The sequence below is a fragment of the Semicossyphus pulcher genome, unplaced genomic scaffold (assembly GCF_022749685.1).
Source record: "Semicossyphus pulcher isolate SPU_LCO1_2020_fin unplaced genomic scaffold, fSemPul1.0.p SCAF_1, whole genome shotgun sequence".
NCBI lineage: Eukaryota > Metazoa > Chordata > Actinopteri > Labriformes > Labridae > Semicossyphus > Semicossyphus pulcher.
Genome location: NW_027211603.1, coordinates 6,877,214 through 6,900,318, shown reverse-complemented (window position 1 = coordinate 6,900,318; position 23,105 = coordinate 6,877,214). Strand labels below are relative to the sequence as shown.

At 41.1% G+C, this 23,105-nt stretch overlaps 1 protein-coding gene across 1 annotated transcript in view; it reads right to left on the bottom strand.

Annotated features, from left to right (window-relative positions):
• ddb1 (damage-specific DNA binding protein 1) overlaps positions 1-23,105 on the bottom strand; it is a 58,347-nt gene that overhangs the window by 6,018 nt on the left and 29,224 nt on the right. Inside the window, exons 15-24 of the mRNA XM_069661701.1 lie at positions 22,525-22,632; positions 18,961-19,168; positions 18,618-18,713; positions 18,126-18,237; positions 17,085-17,208; positions 14,338-14,502; positions 13,716-13,810; positions 9,226-9,396; positions 6,960-7,069; positions 6,016-6,185 (exon numbers count right to left, since the gene is read on the bottom strand). Coding sequence (XP_069517802.1) covers positions 6,016-6,185; positions 6,960-7,069; positions 9,226-9,396; positions 13,716-13,810; positions 14,338-14,502; positions 17,085-17,208; positions 18,126-18,237; positions 18,618-18,713; positions 18,961-19,168; positions 22,525-22,632 — 1,359 coding nt within the window. The remainder of the gene's footprint in view (positions 1-6,015; positions 6,186-6,959; positions 7,070-9,225; positions 9,397-13,715; positions 13,811-14,337; positions 14,503-17,084; positions 17,209-18,125; positions 18,238-18,617; positions 18,714-18,960; positions 19,169-22,524; positions 22,633-23,105) is intronic.

Here is a 23,105-nt window from a genome sequence, read left to right as displayed (position 1 = left end):
GAAATTTCCTCCCAGCATTCCAGAGATATCACGATTAGGAGAACAGGAAGGACAGCACAAAAACATCAAGCCTCTGGCCACAGCTGTCGCCTGCAGAGAGGCATAAAAAGCTTCATAATAAATAAACTAAAGGATCATTAGTGTGACTGCAATCCTCCTCCTGCAAGTTTCATGCGCATATGCTGGAACTATGTGAGGAGGAAAGTAGTATGATTTAAATACTTTAATAATTCAAGACCACTCCAAAGGGTTTATTTTCAGAGTAATTCCCCTTAAAGCATCAGAGCCACAGAGCTTTAACAGAGTAACATGCTTTCTTCTATGTCAAAAAATGCAACTTCTGTGACAGTGAGTGCATTGCTGTGACGCTCTGGGGAAATAATCTGCAGTGAAATTGACAGTACACGTCAAAAGAAAGGGGACAAACTTGTGAACAAAGGGCTGCACTGATTTGTAGTGCAGAGCTTGTTTTCCTGAATATGAAGCCATGAGTGTTCGAGATTCAGGAACAGTTCAGGAGACAGTATGGCTGTTATTTTCCATGGTTTGTCAGAATTAAGTACAAAATGTCTGTCACATACATTAAGGGGGGAATTCACGGAAGAATTGCGCGGCTTTTGCGCCTGCAAAACCTGTGCAAATGACACAAAAAGCCTCATTCTCCAAGCACACGCAGAGGGTTAAATGCACCCCAAAGTGCGCTGCAGAGCAAACAGCATCTCTGTGCTCCGGTGCCATTTGCGTGTATTTAAATGAGTCATTGTGCAGGCATTCGGGGCAAATTTGACCCCTTTCTATGCAAATGAGCCTTGTGACATAAAGCACCTAATTCACAAACACCAGAGCTAACAGCACCGCACAGTTAGAGTGAAAATATTACCATCTGCAGAGAGCTGGTGTTAAATGCGGCACACCTTCTAGAAGGGCTTTCACGCTCTGAGTTTCAAGTGATCATGACGACAATTCCACCTTTTGTGTAAGCAAAAAATGTATTTGAACGAGGCTAAACCCCGCCACACGGGCACAGACACGGTTAGACGGTTTGGAGCCGTTACGCATGACGGGGATTATTATATGGACGAGCTGCTATTACGTGCTTGTGGGCAACGAAGCTGCGTCACAGACAGTTACACTAGCAAACACCTGTCGAGTCTGGACTTTACAATAAAATGTTAAAAGAGCTGCCCCCTCCTCTCCCTGCTCATCACCGATCTGTGCATGCAGTTGAGATCCGTCAGAGTGCGCTCAACTAATGCCTGAGAGCGCAGCACGGCGCAGCAGAGAGTGGAGGTGCAGACACAAAACAAGAGCAAACTGTGCGGATCTGCGAAACTTTATGGCCATGTTTGCGCTTGAATATCATCAGGGTGATTTGGTTTGTGAATCGGACCTTGAGACGGAGCAGACAGCGGGTGCAAATGATGATTTATGGTGCGATCAGTGGTTGCGATTCATTCTTAGTGAATTCCCCCGTCTTTCATATTTAATTGTATGCCCATCAGTTGTTTTATTACAACCTGGCATGAGGATTTCCTTCAGGATAAATAAAGTTCTATTCTGTTCTATAACACACCACAGCATCTGTGGCCTAAGCTACTTTGTAATGCCCTTCCTGGATAAGACTTTAAAGTACAAAATACAACAATTATTACACAGGAGGCATTACAAAACACAAACTCAATAATAAATACTTACATTATGAAAACAATATGAGAACATTTATACAGACAGAGCAATGCAGGATACAGTATAGAACACTATAAAAGATTCAGATGTGTTTCATGAGGAATCATTCGTGTTTTGTTGTTTGTTTGTTCCTTCCAACATTCTGGTTCTGCTTTTACACTCGCCAGAATTTATCCGTCTATTTGTACTCATTCGCTTTTGTTATTATTATTCATTATGAATCAATTCACCAACACCCTTTGTTGCATTGGTAAAGGCTACTAAGTCAAGTGTGTGTGTGTTTTAACAGTTTTTATGTCCTGTTGTTATTCATGAAGAGAAAATGGGAAAAATGAAATGAGGAGAGTGTAACCTCTCTCAATTAAAAACTTGAAACACAAAATCAAACATCACCTTCCAACACGTTTTTAACATTGTGTCATTTGTTGGAGTTGTTCTAATGTGACCTTGTTGTGCCCTCTTCCTCTGCGAGAGTTTAATGGCAACCATTTGGAGATTTAGCGCCATTTCAGTGCACTAACTTCTGAACCAAAAAATGTGCATAACATTAGTGAATGGAAATCCACATTGCTTTATTCTTCTATTTATCTGTAAACATTGTGCTATATTTAGATGGAGACCTGGCTAATAAGCTTTATAAACTGCCTTATTGTCAACAATTTAAAAACAAAATCTAAACTTTGAAAGATGAAAAAGAGGCTTTAAAGGGGGACGTATCTTTTGAATGCATGGGTTACATGGTTTTGGGTGTTTATTGTTCACAGTGAAAAAGTGAAAACTGCATAATTCCCTGTTTTTCCAGAATTACATGTTTAAAAATGTAGCCTCTGAAATGGGCCGTTCAGAACAGCTGCAGGTTTCTACGTAGAACCTTGCTTTCGCTGAAATCGACCAATCATCATTCACTGTCATTCACCGTCATTCGCCTCAGGCTGTCGAGTCTTTGTCAAGGTTTCAGCTTACCATTCCAATTCTGGCTTGTACATAAAGGCTGAATAACCGATCCCAGCCAACGTTCAAAAAGAATAAAAGAAAATTGATGGCATAGCTAAAATATGTCACCTATACCTTTTTGCATTTATCTCTTACTTTATTGTGTATATAAAGTGCACATATTTGACATTTTCCTACTTCTATTATGCCATATATTTCTCTATGCTTCTCTGTGTCAGAACAACTGTAACGCCCGAATTTCCCCCCGGGGATAAATAAAGTATTTCTGATTCTGATCTCTTTCAGCTGTATAACAAACAGGGCTGTCACAATAAAGCTACGACAGAGAGCTTGCAGAGTCAAATCATCTCCATCTAACTGTGTCATCGGTCCAAACTAAATACTGTATGTAAAGTAAAAGGGGAATCAAATCCCTGCGAGTAGAAGCATATAAAAGTTTTAATATTCACAAGAACATTTAATCGGGACGGATTCAAGACAGACTTTCATATTGAAATAAAAGAACTATTTGAACACCTATAAAGTCAGAATATTTCGGCATGTACCGGCTGCAAAATCTTTTTAAAGCTTCACAATCATTTGACATTTTATGACATTTTCCCTGACATCATATCTTTCATTTCTAATATTGGTGTAATAATCTATCCAGGCTTTAACGAACAGACGGACACCGGTTTATCAGAGGTTTGTTCACTTGTTGGTTTGATAGGATAAATTATGTGTCTGGCAGCTTGTTCCCAGAAACATCCAATTTGCTATTTGGAGGAGCGGTAAGACTAGCAGGGGGATTTTTCTACATTACACACAGCCTGTTAAGATTTTCAGGCTAAAGTCTGAAGTTTTTACTGGGAGGTAGGACGATTCTCATTTCCTGTTAAACTTTCCTCAGAGACTCCTTAAAGAATCAGAGAAGGTGCTCAGGTGAAATAACCTGCTGTGTGCGTCTGCGAGCTCATGGTGGAAATTACAGCAACGTCCAAATGATGTGCGCTCCTTACTTTTCATTTCTGCCATCATTACTGCCAGGCTGAAAGATACTGGTTTAAATCAGAGTAATGAGGTGTAAAACTATGATTTCTCTTCTTTTCTTCTCCTCTTTTCGAATGGAAACATTAGCTCTGAATAAATGGCTCTGACAAAAGTTTGTGTACACCCTAATTGGTCTGAGGTCTCCTAACTGCAGTCAGCTGGTCATTGGAAACACTAGACATGAGAACTGCCTCCGTGCGGGGGTGCAGTCTCAAAACAAAGACTGTTTATGGATTTGTCACTTGGTGGATTTAAACTTAATGAGCTCATTTTCTTCAAAAAACTTGAAAAAAGGTCAAAACCTTTTGTAAACGTCAGCTCTTTTTCAGATGCTTATATTATCATGTATAAAAACAACGTTAAGTCACCGGCAACCTTTCAGTGGGCTTACCATTCTAATAATGAGCTACATTCAACCAGAAGTCAACCAAAACTATTCACAGACAGGAGTGAAGATTATCCTAAACAACAGAGACGGTGTACACGAAAAGGAATGCAGCTGTAGAGTTTATATAATGTAATCTTTCACCGCAGTGAGCTCCACAAACTGAAGCCTGTTCATCTCCATTGAATCAGGCTGGAGGCACAAGTCTGACCAGTGGATATTGCAAAACCTCAGATACTAAATCAACAGCTGTCTTTATGGCTAGACACAAGTAGAGATAAGAGAGAAAATATGTTGTTGTTTTGTGATTTTTGGAGAACTAGATCTAAAACTTTGGAAACAGGGGAGAGCTATCCTGACAAAAATCTGGATATCAGCACCTCCATTGCTGACAGTTTAACTTTACATTTAGTTTGTTTAGCCCATAAAAAGCTGACGGGGTTATGCGCTGTACTATTTCTTTGCCCTGGGCATTTCACAGGCGACAAGCAGCCCCTCTCAAAGGAGCCAGGCAAATGTCCAGAATGTAACATTCCCATAAAACCCTAAATTTTCTCTTTTACACTTCAGATTGGTGAACAAAATAAACAAACACAGTACAACATTTTATGTAGAGAGCTTTAGAGGTGATAGGAGGTGGCTTCTTTTATATATGTGGACACAGCCAGGCTAACTGTTTTACCTGTTTCTTGTGTTTGCGCTAAGCTAAGTTAACCGACAGCTGGCTGTAACCTCAGAGAATATTCAAAGACTACCTCCAGTCATGTTTTCAGACATATAAAATGCTCTACTTGAAATATTAAATTGTGTCTGATGTGTTTTTTTTCTGCAAAATACGTTTAAGTACCTTGTAAAAATCCTCCCAAGGCATCTCCTCCTTCTCCCTCATTAAACATTCCTGATCATCCTCCCCGCCCACCATGTACTACGTTTCTGCTTTTGTAAAATTACAGCTGACAACAAAACACGTCTCTGCCATCGTTTAGTGGCAACTTGTTGAAACTGAATGTCTTGTAGCACTTGAAAAACACCACATGGAGATGTTTGCAAGGTTAAAAACTTGATTTTCACTGGAGGGGGTCTTTAACTGAATTTACAGATAATAGAAGAAAAAAGCAAAATGGATTTCCATTCACTACTGTTATGCACAGTTTTGGTGCAGAAGTTAGTGCACTGAAATGGTGCCAAATCTCCAAGTTGTCGCCATTAAACTCTTGCGGAGGAAGAGGGCACAACAAGGTAACATTAAAGCAACTCTAACAAATGACACAATGTTAAAAAGGTGTTGGAAGGTGATGTTTGATTTTGTGTTTCAAGTATTTAATTGAGAGAGGTTACAGTCTCCTCAAAATCCTCCCAAGGCATCTCCTCCTTCTCCCTCATTAAACATTCATGGATCTGCAAAGGCTGCACTATGAAAACAAAACACGTCTCTGCCATCGTTTAGTGGCAACTTGTTGACACTTAGCTAGCTTGAAATATAGTAATCAGTAGTGGTAACGTTAACGTTAGTAGTCAGTGGTGAGTTTGCAAAAATACGATGACGGTTAGAGCTGGCTCGCCGAAGTGGTTGCCATAGGTTGTACATAATGATATGCACAGCGTTGTCTGCTGTCCCTGATATGTCTTGTAGCACATGAAAAACACCACATGGAGATGTTTACAAGGTTAAACACTTGATTTTCACTAGAGGGGGGTCTTTAACCTACAGACATGAAAGAGTCAGTAGGTAAGTAAGTAATGGTCTTGTCATCTAACTCTCCACAACAAAAAGAATAGATGTAGATGTCCCACAATGTTTAAATATTCCTTTAACAGTTATTTTGAACTTCAAGTGATCTGTTTTTTGTGGTTCTTGAACGTTTGATATGTAACACAGCAGAGGCTTTACCTACAGCAATATTTGTGTGTGTGTGTGTGTGTTAATGCTTGAGTGAGTGTTAAATTGTCCGTGCGCCTACCAATCATGCCGTTAACGGTGCCGAAGAGCACGGAGCCCTGGGTGGGCGTGGAGCTCTCTCCCAGATTCTGCAGCACCAGCGAGCCGTGGCAGAAGACGTTCACAAACTCCCCGAGGTGGAAGACCCCCACCTCCTGCAGGTGCTGCCGCTCCTCGTCTGTGGTGGCCGCACTGCCCGTAGGACGGGGCGACGGGAGAGAAATAGAAAAAGGGGAGACAGAGAGATTAAAAACATTGGGGGATGGATCAGGAGGGATGAAGAGGGGTTGAGACAAGAGCAAATAGAAAGATGAGAAATCAAATCAAAGTGTGAAAACAAGAAGAAACAGATGCCAAAGGCAAAGTTAGAAGCATTCAGGGGCAAGAGTGATCGATTCAGCAAAAGACAAACAAGAGGGGCAGAGATATCAGAAGCGCTGGAAAAGGTCAGAGAGTAATAGAGAGGTAATGGAAAAAAGTGTGAGGAAAAAAGGAGAGTGCAACAGGAAGAGAGATGCGATACAAAAATAAAGGTCAAAAGCATTGAGTGGTCCGACCTGATGTATTAGGGGGATAATAAGCAGTGGCGTTAATGTAACACACTCGCTTTCAGACCGCATCTTTCTTCCTTTTCCATGAGATCAACACTTGGCTAATAGAAAAAGACTAAAGTGGGAGAAGCAGCCGGGCGGCTAAAAGCTCGGCGGCGAGATGACTCATAATTTCCACAACAGATGCAAGGACAATGCTGTTAAGCCACATTTGTATCAATAATGCTGCTGTAAAAAGTATCATGAGACTCGGTGAAATGACATAACGGTGATTTGAGAGGATAATATGAGATGATTCAGAAACTTTTTGACATTTGTGCTACAGCGAAGAGGCTGAGGGGACTATAAATCCAATAGGAGAAAGTCTCACTGCAGCGCTGCATTTACACACAATAGGATTTTATGTCTCCCTCACCTGTCCTTCTGGCAGACAAACAGATTGAAGGCGTTCTCTGCCCCCAGGAAGTTGTCGTCGTCCAGGATTTCCACAGCGCTCATCCAGTTGGGATTGAAGTCACGTGCGATCTGACCGAGAAAAATATGAGATGTGCTGAATCAAGCAGCACCTGAGGGCTGTCTCCAAGTAAATACTGTATTATCCATGAGCAAGTGCAGCACTGGGGTCAAACAAGTGCTGAAATGCAAACGCAGTCGACAAATTTCAGTGCAAATACAAGGGCAAAAGACTTTTTAAAATCCTTAATGACGCTAACACACACATAAGATCTGCATCCACAGACCATCTGCTCTGTTTATGAAGGAAAATAAACACCACACTGTATCGTTATAACGTTTGAAAGGCAGAGAGTACGCTTTTATGTGCTGCTGCAGCTCATTGCCGGCATCATTTCAGGACTATTAGAGAATAAAGTGTAAGGCAGACACAAGAACCACATTCAGAATGTGCCAGTTAAAGGAGTTGGCTTCTTTTGGGGGAAACCTTTGTTGGACTGAGAGATACATGAGAAGCTCGATGCCTCCCAGAGGAAAAGGAGAAGCTGTCTGTCTGTTTTTATTAACATTAACATTTTGACCTGCAAGTTCTACATCAGGGAAACATCCATGTAAACACAAAACAGGCTGTGTGCAGAGAGAACAAATGAAAGCTCCACCTGTCTCGTGGATGTTTTCCTGACAAAGATGTTACAGATCAAAAAGGTGCATTGCTAATAACTTTGCAGCTTGATCATTTCAGTGTGTGGTCCATTGTTGCTGTATTTTGTCCTGGACATTTACACCGTGCTACTTTTTTTTGGCTTTGAGATGGATACCCGTCTTATTTCTGTCTAAGTAGAAAGCTTGAGCAAGGAGACAATAAGCTTAGTGACGCGTTTTCCATCAGCCAGCAGTGGTTGGTCTGCCAGAGAGGGTAGGCAGAGCTGAGCGGCTGCTTTTCCTGTCTCTGCAAGTGTTGCGAGTAAACAGTAATCTGCTACGGCTGAACAAACAAAGAAAAGATAGATGACTACAGATTCAAAAATAAGTGAAAATCCAAAGAAACAAATTGGACGCTCAGATGAAGCAAACAGTCTAAAAAGGAAAGCGACCGTCAGCGAGGAAAATCAAGAGTTACAACCGGAGCCAACCGTGGACGTCACACATGCAACACTGTCTGGATATCTGGGAAGTGTGCTCCTGCAATTACTGTTTATCACCATCGGTGCAGCCAAAGAGAACAAAACTGAGATATTGAAGATTATACCTTTAAGTTTGCTGAAATTTCAACATCACGATGCAGATTAGAAAAAGTAAAAATGAAGCTTTGTCAGGTCTAACCTCAAGAGGAGAAGAGGTCAGATCGATCATTTCTGATGCATTCAGGAAGTCGGGAAATTTGAACTCTGAACGGCTTTCGTGACACAGCGTCAAGGATTTTGTCTCAAGTTGAATTTTAGATCCAGAGCAGATTGCATGCAGATGTCTGTTTATAGAGATTAATAAGAAGCTAAATCATCGTCAGATAGCTGCTGATGGGAGCCGAGATGTCATTACGGCACATTACGCTCCGCCTGTTTATGATCTCCACACGGACTGTTTTCCTGCATACGCCGCAGCCTGCTGATACGCGATTGGGCAATATTACTCGGACGACAAGCGTACAACAAGCAGAAACCAGAACATTTGCCACCCCTACAATCCATGTCCCTGCCTACAGATTGTACATTTCTGTGTAGAATCTGTAAATAGAGATTAAGTATATGGGAACATTTTTAATAGTTACAAATATCCTGCTTTCAATCTCAGATTTGGTGGCGTTTTGAGTTGTGTTTTGTTTGTGAATAAATTCAGAACATCCTTTTTCTCCCACACTTATCACACTGAGCACAGCACCGCAGCATGTGCTCAACAGTGTGCGTGACTCGTCCTCAAATCTCTTCATCTTTCCACCACAAATCAATTTGAACACTCCGCTCCTCAAACGGCTGGGAGGTATATGTCTGCCACAATGCTCGCTGGAGAGGGAGAAAAACATTTACACACCAAAGAGATATTAAGTGTGGATAAACAGACACCAACCACATATTTGTTTGATGTGCGATCTTATCTCAGTGTGTAAAAAATAAAGGCGCCAGCCAGCCGCAAAGTGAAAACCCTGATTTGTGTATTTTTGGTACAGAGCAGCCTCTTTTAATCCCCACTTTTTGCCCTTTTGAGTTCTTAAACTCTTCTTCACGTCTCACCTCTTCAAAGTTGCCCTCCATGGGTTTGTACGCCAGCAGCAGGACGGACCTCATGAGGTCCCCCACCAGGATGAAGTCTCCTTTGGTCTTCAGGTACAGAGCCATAATATTGTTGTAGTGGTTGCACTCGGTCCTCAGCTCTTTCTCAGCCGTCCACTCGTACAGACGGACCTGAAACAAACAGCAGAGGTGAGCAATCATTTGTTGTCGTGCAATTTGCCAGAAGGAATCCGATGAGCAATTAGCCCCAGCAGTGTTTGATGAACTGGCTGACACTCGGGCACTGCGTTGCCATCACTCTGGATAGGACGAGCCTGAGTGAGGTTAAAGTGCTGATTGACTGTCTGAGCTCTCAGCTGCCACATTACACCAAGAGTTAACGGCTTATTACGCTCACCGCTTCATACTGTCAGCACCCTCGAACAATTCTTAAAAATGGTTTTGTGCAGAGTCATTGATGGAGAGGCGATGGTTTGATCCCAGAATCTATTAACCAACCGATTGATGTGAGAGAGATGTCGAGAGCAACTCCGACAAGGCACCACGAGATCAAACATTCGGGCGATGCCAGAGTTCAGAGCTCAGCAGTGTTGAAGTGATGGAGCTGACAAATGTGCTTTTAAGTCTGAACTTGATCTTAGAATGAAAAAGTCAGTTGGTACTTTTTGGGGAAATCAAAAGCGCCATCATTTTAATGTGGCGTTTTACGTAATGTGATGAGGCTTTCATATTTAGCTCTTCTTAATCAGGCCTTCACATTTTTATGCTTTGATATTTCTCACCTCCTTTTCCCCTCAAGTGTTTTTATTTTCAAACACTGTTGTTCTGTTTACTTCAGTTTCCATCTTTTCTTTGTTCTAATATTCTCTTTAACTTTGCTTATTAATTTTAATCCTTTTATGTGAAGCAACTTGGTGTTTTCTGCAGCACAAAACAAACCTGCGTCTTCAATATTTCTCAAGTTTAGATTATTGTTTTGACCTTTTGCCCCTCTTTGATAAGACAGTGAAGACAGACAGGAAATACAGGGAGGAGAGAATGGGGATGATTGCACAAAAGCGTGAAGGGAATGAGTCAACGGCTTTGCATCTCTATATGGGAAGCCTGATCTACCGACTGAGCTAAACCAGCGCCCCTTAATTGTATTGTATTGGTTGCCCAGCAGGAAATCTTATCCTCACTGTCTGAAAAGAAGAGAAAATGTGTTCTTATTGATTTTGTGCAGATTGAAATCACAATAAAAAAATCCCTTTTTGTCGTCAAACTTATTTCAAAACGTGTATTGTTTATAAAAAGGAAGAAATAAAAATAGGTCTTTGGGGAAATATCATTGTTGTATTTCAGTATTTGCTCTTTGTTTTGTTTTATTGAACTTCGGACGGAGCCAGGCTAGCTGTTTTCAGTTCCAAGTTTTTCTGCTAAGCTTATCTTAAGGCCAGTTCAGATTAATGATAGGCAACGAGACTAGATGCAACTGCCAAAAGAATCCCTTGACATCTGACCATCTCCGTAGCAACGACTCACTGACATACCCCACTACATCTGCATTAATACTATAATGTTAGTTAACACTATAACGGTAGCATTAGGCCTAGGTTACATTAATTAATTAATTAATAAGCGCAGGTGAGAAGCGCTGGCTGTGGGCGCTTCCAGTGCAAAACGTGCCGTTAGTGGACACAGGCCCTTAACAACTACATTTAGTTTGTATAAAATAGAAAAATTGAGTTTATCATAATGTGACACAAGTTTGACGTGTCACCTTGGTAAAAGTGCCCAACAATCAGTTATCACATTTATACCTGTTGCACCGGGAGCAATTTGGAGTTCAGTGTCTTGCCCAAGGACACTTCGACATGTAGCCTAAGGGAGCTGGGGATCAAACCTCCGACCTTCCGATTGAAAGACGACCGACTCTACCACTGAGCCACAGCTGCTCAGGCACAGCCAAACAGGCATTGAAAACAATAGAAATCAGGTCTAGATAAAAACGGTGCAGTCAGACTTTCCAGCGACCTCTGTTAGAAATAACATCTTCATAAAACTTCTGGCACTTTCCTTGATTTTCAGAAAAAAACCCAATTCACAGATCTTCAGATTAAGGGTTTCTGTAAAGTTTTTGCAAGTGGCAGTGATGGAGATTTAACCATTTTCAGTCAAGAACAATGTATGCATCGTACTTTGTCCACTTCATGAAATCCTTGAAAAAGCCTCACAAGAAAATAATGTCAGGTCTAGAGCATGTTGTATTATGTTCTACTGAGGCTGATGTCAGAGGGGGAAATTGTACTGATATCACTACTATGGTGGATTAGTCCTTAATGACTGTTTGACACACAAAAGTTAGAAATGTTAATATTTTATGTGATTTAACCCAGAAAAACTCACTAGTACCAATTTAGATTATACAGAAAATTTAGAGTGAAATGATTTCTTAAATGTCCATCTGAAGTAAGAAGATGTTACAAGAAGGCAGTAGTGGGATGTGAGTCACCGTACAGTGAGATTAGTTCCAGAAATCTGCAAACCGTGACTATTTGATTCTCGATATCTTCTGATAAAGCCGCCTTTTCAAGCTTTTAATCCTTTTAATCTATCTATAGCTCGGTGTGGATGAGCGTGGCATTACAGGACAGTCGGGGGGGGGAAGCTGATTCTTACACACTGTATGTCAAGTGATTTCACAGAGCAATCCATGTGGGATAAATCTATTTAGATGTAGATATTTGAAATGACTGAGGAGGCACTTTCCTTCCTGAACAAATCGCATGCTGCTTAAGAGATCAAAGAGTGGAAAGTCATCCAGAGGTTGACTCGCTGGTGAGAAGAAAACATTTGAGGCTCAAGACAACTTCACTGTTTTCTGAAAATAACAAAACACTAATTCTCTCTCTCAGTCTCAGTCTCGGTTCTGGTGAAAATTGTGTCATCTGAACTTGTTTAAAAGGAACCTTTACCTAACTGTGACTTCTGTAGCTCATATTGAATCCCCAAACTTCACTATCAGTTCATGCTACATTTACAGACAAAGCTCTCCTGTTCACAGTGCCTCCATGTACTCGTGCAATATACCAGTGAATGTATATTTCTGCATCTGCCTTAAATGTTTTTGTTTTTTTAAATGTGTATATTTTGGCCCGAATTACATATATTTAGAAAAATATACACATTTCTATCTATAGTAGTTCTATAAGTAACTATCTTTACTTTTTATTTTGTCTTATTACTGCATCATTTTTGCTTATATATTTTATTTTATATCTAATATTATCCCTGTAACTGGAGCCTCCCAGCATAAGAATTTCACACAGTTTCACTTGTATAACCGGAGTGACAATAACCGTCTTGAATCTTAAATCGAGTCATTGGCATTTCAAGCAAAAAAACTACTCAATATTCAGTGGGAACTATTCAACCATTATTTAGCGACCAAATTCTGTTTAGGAATCATTCCGCTTTAAAATGACTGTGCATTGTTGTTGTAGTGTTATGATGTGTTAGTTTTACCTTTCAAACTTTGCACTTCATTTTCGTTTACTTTTTTGAAGGAGTCCCACACAGAACTCTTTGATAGCTGCCGAGGTCTCTGCATTTTTCTCTGGTTCCAAATTTCCAAAGCGCCACACCCGCTTTACCGGCACCTGGTACTAACGCTTTCTTCTTCTTTTGTTATTTAATGGCGGTTAGCAGTTAGGGCTACAGCCACCGTCTAAAAAAAATAAGTCGCATCACAACCTATAAAGGAATGACTATTCAAATATTTGGAAATCATGACCCATCCCTACCATGTACCAGGATGCATTGTGTGCAGACAGCAACCTCTGCAGCTGCACTTTGACCATAAACTCTGGCTCTAATAAAAACAGCTGAAGGTAAACACTATTATCTGATGCCATTGTTGCTCTTCTTACAGTGGATTCTTTTAGCTTGATTTGTTAATAGTAGAAATAAAGGACTTTGTAGAATAAAAACATGCTCATACTCTTCAAACTAAGGTACAAACAGTACTTAAGTAATCGAAACGTTCACAGCCCTAGCAATTCAATGAAGCAATAATGTATTTTGTTCGCAGTTCATGTCTTCATCTTAGGCTGAAACAAGGAATTAAGCCTCCCTGTAGAAAAAACTGGATTTCAGTATCTGTAGAGTCTGGTCGGTTATTTGTGCCAACCTCCATTGAAAACGAAACCATTTTGAACTGACACATCTCTGAACATCCTGACAGGAGGTGCACTTGTAAAGAGCAGGTGGTCAAAATTTCACAGGCGCTGAGACTGAAGCTTTTAAGTGCACAAACACGTCTGAGGACTTTCTGACACGGAGTGTAGAAAAATATCATCCGACAGATCAATTTATTTTAAAGTGAACCTGAGGACAACCTCAACCATCAAATTACTCGTTTCTCTTCAAAAATTTTTACAGATATTGTACAACTGCGTCTTCAAGTCGGGTGCTTTCTACGTCTTGCTGAAAACTCTAGCACCACTTACCGTGCTATTGATGCTGGCCAGCAGTTTGCCATTGAACTCCACCATCGAATAGACAGCTCCTTTCACCTCCTTCTCAGCCACGGTCTGCAGCTTACCTGCAGGTAAAGAGCAGCAGGCCTGTCAGTCTGTCAGCTCAGTTAACAATTTAAGTGTTACACACTCAATGTCAACTTTAACTAGCACCTACAAGATCTCAGTGAGGCAGAGCATGAAGTACAGCTCTACAACTGTGAGAGGGATTCAGGAAGGGGTAAAAAAAAAGAGCAGGTGACGCTTCAGGAAAAAGGTCGAGGGGACAATGAGAAGCTAAAGGAGGATAAATGAAAGGCGAGGCGTGCACCTTGAGAGGGACAGAGTATGAAAGAAAATGAGGGAATCAGTAGTAGTGAGAGGAGGAAGGTCTGATAAGGAGAGATAAGAAAATGATTAAGTGAGGAGGGAAACAAGAGCTCGGTAGGACAAACAGGACAACGGGGAGGAGAGGAGAAAATTCAACGGGGTGAAGGAAAGAGAGAGGAATGAGCTGGAGGAGAAGACTAACGGGATAAGGTTGAGAAACAAAACATAAAAGTTCACTTGACTTTGTGTTTGTGAAGAGAGAAACAGAAGCCCGGTGACTGACCGTCAGTGTAGTGGAAGACGATGATGCGTCCCTGCTTGGGCTCAGCCTCCTCTGGGTACACCATGGCTGTGCCGACAATAAAATACACTGACGGGTCTTTTCCCAGACGACATGACACCATGCTGAGGGCGTATTCACTGGGGAGGAACTGATGGGCATGGAGAACTGATGGGAATACAAAACACACACCTCAGGAGGCTGAGAGTGGGAGCAGCACAATCCATCTCTCTTATAATAACATTCACATTTATCTGCTCTTTTTCTACGACTGTCCTTCTGACTCTGTTAGAACGGAGGAACAGAATCTTAAACTGCACGATACAACAATTGCTCGGCTCTTAGATTATGTCACCTCAACCCCGGTTTGTCAGGCTTGATAACAAACAGTCTGACATTATCTCACCTTAAGCAGGAGCCCCACAGGAGAGAGCGTGGTTTTATTCATACTCTTAACAGCTGACTGTATGCATAAGCCTATTTATCACGTGAGCTGCAGACGACGGCAGCGGTAAATTATGCATGCCAGACGCATTCTGGAAATACTCGAGTTTGGTGGAGGCAAGAGGTAGAGTGTGCAGGAGGAGGACTTGTAAGTAATGATGAATATTTTTGCATTGATATCATTACAACACGTATTTGGACATTTCTGCAACAGCAACAAATGAATGAAAGAAATAAACAGGCACGCATGGAGTGTGAAGCCGCTACAGTTCGTGCTACATCATCACGGTCAGCAACACGTCCACTCGCTTGCTGTGAATGCTCTTGACAATGTCCTGCCTCCTGTTCACACATCAGCTCAATGTGATATTTCAAAGGCTTTGTACCAGTGACCAAGCAGGGTGAAGCCTATGCAATGTCCGGTTCAACGCATTCTGACATTTGCGTTCTCACATGCAGCTCCTGGGGGTAATGTTGAGAGAAGTTCAGGGTTTCAGCGTGTATACGTGAACAAGGCCACAGCCGGGTGTCTAAAAATCCTATTGTTTTTGGATGAAGCTGCCCTAGTTGGTCTGCTTAACCGAGCAAATGAGCTGTCTCACAAAGGAGAGGTCGAATTATTTCAGCTTGTTGGATGCAATTTCTAAAAAGTTGAATGTTTGGAAGACAAGAGCTAATATTGATTTCAGAAGGAAGAAGAAGAAGGAGATGATTCCAGTGATAATTAAGGACCAGCAGATAGAGACAGATCGAGTTTTTTTATTCACTCAGTCAAGGCTGTTTTTCTCTGAGGAAGTTAAGATCCTTTGATATCAGCATGGAGCTCCTTCATGTTTTATATCAGGGAATCAGAGCTCATGTCCTCTTTTATGCTGTGCTCTGCTGCTGCTGGTAAAAAAACAGGATCAATAAGATGATCAGAAAGATTTGCTCAGTGATTGACCCTACATGAGGTCACTGTTGAAAAGAGAACAAGGCTTAAACTAAAAATAATAAACGCTATTTTAGTGATAACATCTAATTCTGGTTTATTTCAATTGGAGTCTTATTTTTCAGCGAACAAGCACACAAAATCTGGCAGGGCAGGAAGTCTGTTTGTAAACTGTGATGAGATGCACACTGGACACTTTGGGTAATCATATGACATATGCCTTTGTTTCTTTTGCATAATAACTTATTATTAGTCACTCTACAAGGATCATGTAATATACTTGAATTATCCATGGTGCGTGAACAGGTGTTTTCAAACACTGTACTTTGCCTAATTAGATCTGCACACAGTAATTTTCTTTAATTATTAACTTCCCTCACTTTCCGTTTGTTTGATTTTTATCCTTCCTTTTGCTCACTTTTTCATCCAGGCATTCAGGCTTAGTTGGCAGCACACTGGAGCTTACTGATATACATTAGTAGCAAAAGGTATTTGGCAAAAGGTACAGCAATTAATCTAATTTTCCATTACCTCGAGACATGCAGAAAATTAGGCATCCATTAAAATCTATTTGACAGAGCCAAAGGTGATTATAGAGCAGCTAAAAATAACTGCAGATTCCTGTGATGCAGCAGTAACCGAATAACTGATTACACTCCGTATATGACCCCTGCAATTCTTCTAAAGAAAGGTTACAGAGCAGTAACATGAAACGATAAACTATGTGTTCAGTGTAAGACAGGTAGCTCAACACTAATCCACTGCCTAAGAATGTCTCCACGTCTGACTGATGGAAATCTCATGACGTCTTGATTAGCGGTTATCTGATCGCACGTTGATAAATTGGAGCCAGCTGTGGACTCACTGTGCTGAACCAGCCCCTTATCTACATATCATTTACATATACCATACTGTAATTTATGCTGGTGTGGTAACTCTTGGATTTTTTAAAGGGAGGCTCGGCGCAGCAAAATCTGCATTGCAAAGCAGGGTGGAGAAAAAACGTATACACTGAGTGGGCTTCACCATAGAGAGGTCTGCAGGAAGCTCAACAAGATTAACCTGTTCGTTTTTTACATTAAAAGCCTGCTTAAGTTTTAGATCATGAATAATAAAAACAAAAACTCATCTTATTAAGTATAAAAACAGATAAATTCAAGCTTTATTGGTGAAGTGATTATGCACCTTTTCCTCAGCTTAGATGTGGGCACAAAGTGGCTTCATGAATGAGTGTTGGCACCAGGCTGAGAAAAGACTTTCCTGCACTGACCTGGTTATTCTTTGAGCTGAGTGAACAACATTTTACCATCAGAGGCTCCGTATGAAAGCACCAGCTCTGTGAGATCAAATAGAAATGTTCATCCAGCTGTCTCACCTTCAAAGGTGTGCTGATCCACAACGAGCAGACTGTGAACCTCCACCTCTTCACCGAAGGAGGTCTCGTGGGGAGAAGTGCTGCTGGGGAAGAGCTTGCTGGAACTCACGCTGCTTGAGAGGGCCTGCAACAACGGCGATTTATCAGAGAGGACAGGAAGGAGAGGTAGAGGCAAAGAGAAACCTAATAAACACTGTAACGCAATTCAAATCTCTATTTCTGTGCGAGTTCGACAGCACAGTCGGCACCATCTGCAGCAGCAGATGTGCAGCATTTAAAATCAGGTAAACATCTTTCTGGTCATCACGTGTGAGAGGCTCTGGCTCTGCTTTGTTGTGTGCTGCAGCAATAAATACAATCACAAATAAAGTGCACACCTGTCCCCTTGGGGGAAGCTGCAGAGCCAAGCTGAGTGGACACAACACATGCTGTCACTGTAAATCTGCCTGAAAGGAGTTTTTGATTAGCTCTCCAAGTACCAATCCTTTTTAAATGTTGCTGCTACTATTTTTTTTCTTGGCAGCTGAAACCATTGTTAGAATTCCTTGACAGTGAATCAGACAAAAGATGATTATGTTTAATTAAATTTCAACTTGATTTGAACTCTTGCAGCAGCCAAATTTAGCTTGAGTAGATGCACCACTTAAAAAATATCTTACTGGCTTTATTCACTGCGCTCTTTAGTTTACATATCGCTGTAGTAGAGCTGAAACACAAAAACTACATCAAGCTTTTATTATAATTACACTTCTTATAGGAGACTGTATTTTTGGGGAGCTTATTTTGTGGCAGTAAGAACTATAATTATGCTGAGATTAAAATTCTGACAACAGAAGTAAATGAACCGAACAGCGTTAAGATTTAAAAACAGTTCTAGGACACACACTAAGTGACTAACAGGACAAGGCATGTGTTGTCCTGACAAGTTCCCAGTTAATGTTATAAATAATGCTCTTAGTCAGCATGCCTGGTTAGATAAGAGTGCAAAACAAACAAGCCCTTGGGTGTTTATTATCCCGACACAACACGGAGCTACAGTACCTGCGTGCTAGCACTGGGGCGCACGGCAGATGTGGTGCCGCTCACGTCCTGAATCTCCACCCGGCTGGACAGAACCCCGAAACACTGGGAAACCTCCTGGTAACAGATTCGCCTGGTGGGGAGTTGACAGAGGGAGAGAGGGGCGAGGAAGAGCAGAGGGAAGACGCTGGTAAACATGAAATGTGCAAACAGGGCTAAGCTGAACAAAAGAAAGTGCCCTGAGAGACTGCTGGGTAACACAACAGTCAAACCCTTTAATAACTTATTTAACAACGCTGAGCTGCAGTTGTCACTTAAATGTCTGAGCACAAAAAGAGGGAACAAGAAGTTATTCTGCAGTCGTATGACAAAACAAACAGGAGAAAGAAGCTCGAATCAGAGCAAACAGGCAAAGTCACTGCAAACATGAAGAGCATACAGCATGTTTGTACAGATGATCGGTGGGAAATGTTCATTTGAAGGTCGACTCTAACTCATTCTTTGCAGACTAACCTGGGAGACTCGTAGAGGGGAACAGTGCGAATGTGGAGTTTCTGGATCTCGTCGATGGTGCCGATGGTCAGGGTGCTGTTGTTGGCCAGAGCCAGGCTGTAAAAAAAGACAAACAAGATGGAGCATTAGCACGGGGGAGAAAAGAAGAAATACATATCAAAAGAAAGTTTGATTGAATGCATTTCTGTAAGAGGAAGATCTGAGCCGACAGTCTGCTTGATGATAAAAACAAAGGAAAGTGCAGCTTGCATGTTTGTGAACTCTTCAAAGGAAGATAAAAGAACAACAGTTTCTTATGAAGCTGCACACTGAGAAAGTGAGTAGTAAGAGTACTGCAGCCCACCTGTCAGGATAGCCCTCAGAGTTGAGTGGGCACATGTAATTGACCTCCTTGAGGTTGACGTTGGAGAAGACCAGCTTGTGGTTGGAGGAGTAGATGACGGTGGGTCGGTCGGAGCAGGCAAACACGTTGGAGGTGGACAGAGATCTGAAGGTCCTCAGCACGGTGGGCTGGGTGCCGAGGGTGACTTTCTTACGCTCGCTCAGGGCGCCTTAGAGAAGGAAATAAAATGGATACAAGAAAGAAATGTAACTGCGGTTTTATAGGTGGGTGTACTGATCATTGTTTGAGCCAAAAGAGCCACTTGATGAGCGGCTTCTGCCAATAAAGTTTGTCCTTGTGCGGAGAATATCCATCTCGTATTTTATGCTCATAAAACCACTCAGGGAGCCCTTCAGCCTTTCATAAAAAATCTTCCTTTGTTATATTTCTTGTCACATTTATTTAAGTTCTTCTGTTAATATGCATTCAACTAAGAGCTTTTATGAAACATGTGTACTTTGGTGTCTTCGTATTGTGTGCAGTCTGACCACTGACCACATTTTATGACCCTGAAGTGTTCAAACTAAATCAGAATTAATGAGTACATTTATATGCACACTAATGTCCTGGTAGTGGGTTTTCTCTGGTTTTTCATTAAATTCAGAACAAGATGTTTACAAGGCACACAGAATTACCTGAATATATTAATATCACTGTGTAAATGATTATAACATCCAGGTTTCTGGTCACAGTTTGTGCGGGGGTTTCCTCGAGTGCCGTTTAACTTTTTCGTCTAATTAAATGGCAAAAAAAAGTTTGTCTTTAGTCTTAATTAGAAAATATTAATGAGTTAACTTTACCACTTGGCAATAAGAGACATTACAAACCCAAGATGAGAAAATCCGACTTCAATTCTTCTTCTTCAATATAAAACAGATGCTAAAGAATTAAAATCAAAATAGCTGTAACTGGAACATATTGCCTTTAGGGCTGTCAACGAATATTCTAAATTCAAACAGAATTGTAATAAAAAACAGATATTCGGATATTAAAGTTAATATTCTATCTCAAAAATCAGCGGCTGTCTCAAGAGCTCCCTCATCTTTTCGTATGCCCTCACATGCACTCTCTTGGTTACAGCATCTGAATGCACACAACATCACTTTATACATTAAAGGGGGGGTATTATGCTCATTTCAAGCTTCATATTTCACTCTGTGATACCTGTGGAATAGTTCAGCATAACTTAAAAAACTCTTAGAAAAACTTTTCTCACACCGGTGCTCTGTGCAGGCCCTCATCCAGCCTCCGCCTGAAGCGACTCAGTCAGCTCTGTCCCTTTAAGAAACCCCGCCCCTACTAGCCCACTTTCTTCTGATCGGCTGTTCACAGCAGCCTGCAGACTGAGCTGAGAAGCCTGGGGATTACTCCAACATACTTTTACCTACAGATTTGAAACTTCGCCCACGTTTAGTCTGGACATCCAGCATTGTAAAATTATATATATGTCTTAAAATGTAAAAGAGCATAATACCAGCTCTTTAAATAAATATACCTGTCACAGCACAGCTCGCTCGGAGTGCTGAATGTCCGATCTACTGTAACCCTTGTGTAACCCTTGTCTTTGCAAGTAACTTTGTCTCTCGTTGTACTGGTATGCCCTAATGTGGACTTATTGCGCAAAAATACTTATTCAAATAGTGAGACCCTATTAGGTTTTTAGAAGGAATAATCATTCGTCATTATCGTCATTTTGGGCCAATTTTGGGCCAATTTTGGCAGCACTAATTGCCTTATAATCTATTTCCTTTTCAGGCATCCATTTAAAAGTGAAAAGAGAGACCTTAAAGTCGATTTTTGTTCCAACAGACATCCATCAAACATGGCAGTAATTAAAGGAAATGTTCAGAGGAAATTATGTGTCAAAATAAAAGTGCTCTTCACAAGGAGTGCGGCACAGCCTGTAAAAACAGCTCTATGTTTTCTGTAGTTTTATTACTTGAAATAAACTTACTTGGGTTTCTTGACCAGGTGGTGAAATTGACCCCTTATCACAAATCATGAATGTGTGAAAAACGTTACTCTTGAGCTATTTTATATTCTAGTTTAAGTTATGAAAAAGCTTTACCCATATTTAGGGCGGCTGTGGCTCAGTGGTAGAGTCGTTTGTCTCGTACTCGGAAGTTCAATCCCTGACTGCTACAGTCACACGTCTAAGTGTCCTTGGGCGAGACACTGAACCCCAAATTGCTCCCGAAGGCATAGCCATCGGGAATGAACGGGCAAAGATACTGATTGGAGGTTGGCCTTTGCCATCCGTGTGTGAATGAGTGTGTGAAAAGGTAAATGTGACCTGTAGTGTAAAAGCACTTTCAGTGGTTGGAAGACTAGAAAAGTGCTATATAAGTACAGTCCATTTACCATTTACGTCAGACTAAAACTTATATCGAACATATCGGCCTCTGTTTGACCAGCAATTCTAAATAATGCAACACTTGCAAGTAACACTAACCGCAAAGAATAATCACCAGCCTGCAGCTCCCTTCAGCTTTAGAAAAGTTTAGTTTATGGTGGAACTCAGCTCATTGTTGAGCTGTCCAGCCTGCAACTTTACTGTCTTGGTTCATGCTCACTGCTCTCACAGCATTGTTTCAGCTGCAGCAGACAGCTGTCTTAAGAGAAAACGCTCTGAAAAAAAACAGTGTAGACAACCTGGTTCGCACCAAACAGCTGACAGAGATCGAGACTAGCTGCTGAACACATTAAAGAGCTGCAGAAACAGATATTTCCCTCAGTTGGTGAGGATTCAAATAGAGCTAAAAAAGAAAGAGTGAGTACTGGACTCAAGTCTGCACTTTGCATGACTCCAAATGAATAATTACGTTAGCACTGTTTGCTTACAATTTCTTCATATAGACTTGTTGGTTATAAGTCAATTGTGGAGTGGAACTTAATTCTGCTGCTCCCAAGAGGCAAAGAAAAAACTCTATTTCAGGTTTAATTGGCGCCATACTTAATCATGCTGCTCGTTGACTGGCAGCATGACTCTAATGTTTCTATAGTTAGGAAATGTTCAGTTAGTTCAAAGTTAATCACTCCCATGTGGCTGCATATAGCAAGTATAAAACCATTAAAAATAACCCAAAAGAAAAACATTAACATAAAGATATCCTCATTACTATCCAAGTACATTTGCAGGTTCCCAAACGATTAATTCTTTATGTATGAAACAGCAATATAAAAAGGTGTGTGAATCAAAACTCGTATTTTGGTCAGTTGTGGCAGCACTCTGTCAGGTATTCTATGAATTCACATTGTGTGATTACATCACTGAAATCTCTCTTTGTAGGCAAACGGCAACCCTTCAATCAAACTCACATTAGTCCCTTCAGACTGCAGAGTTTCTCCACCATTACATCCAAATATAGAGCCGGCAGTTATGTAATTCTCCGTGAAATAGTTCTCTTAAAAATGAAAATGTTCTCAGACGGCTGCCTGTGGCCTTGCCTGGGGGCCCTTAACAGTCTGAGAAGTTGGAAAAGCTCTCATGTAAGCGGTGTCGTGATCGTGGTGTGAAAGACCTACCGGACTGCAGGTCCAGGCCGAAGTAGAAGAGGGCTCCGTCTCCCAGCGCACACAGCAGGTAGTAGCTGCCTTCAAAGGTGGTCATTAGGATTGAGCGAGGGATGATCTCTGCGGATGCACACAGTCAGATGATTTATTCTCCCTGTACTATGGAGTCACAGGTTCACGGATAAACACCAAAGTGATAAATGTCTGCGAAAATGTCTCTGTCACAAAAATCAATAAGGGTTATAGGCCAGACTGGCTGCTAACTTTTGGAAGAGCATTTAAATGCTGGAGGATAAATATAAAGTCTTCCGTCTTTTCCGTTTCCCAAACACTGGTTTCTCTGACTGCAGGCCAATTACATCAAAATAACATTGGCTCTGATGAAATGCTTGCTGGCTGACTCTCCACAAAGCAGCAGTGTTAAAAATATGGCTACTTGGGAGGTTGAATGTTTCCATGTACACCAGCTATTTTAAGACAGCAAGCCAAATGAAAAAACACAAACATAAAGGCTACGTCCAAGTCAGATAAACAACAGGAAAAGTTCATCTCTATTAAAAAATATATTTAATCAAGTTAATTAAATAACACAG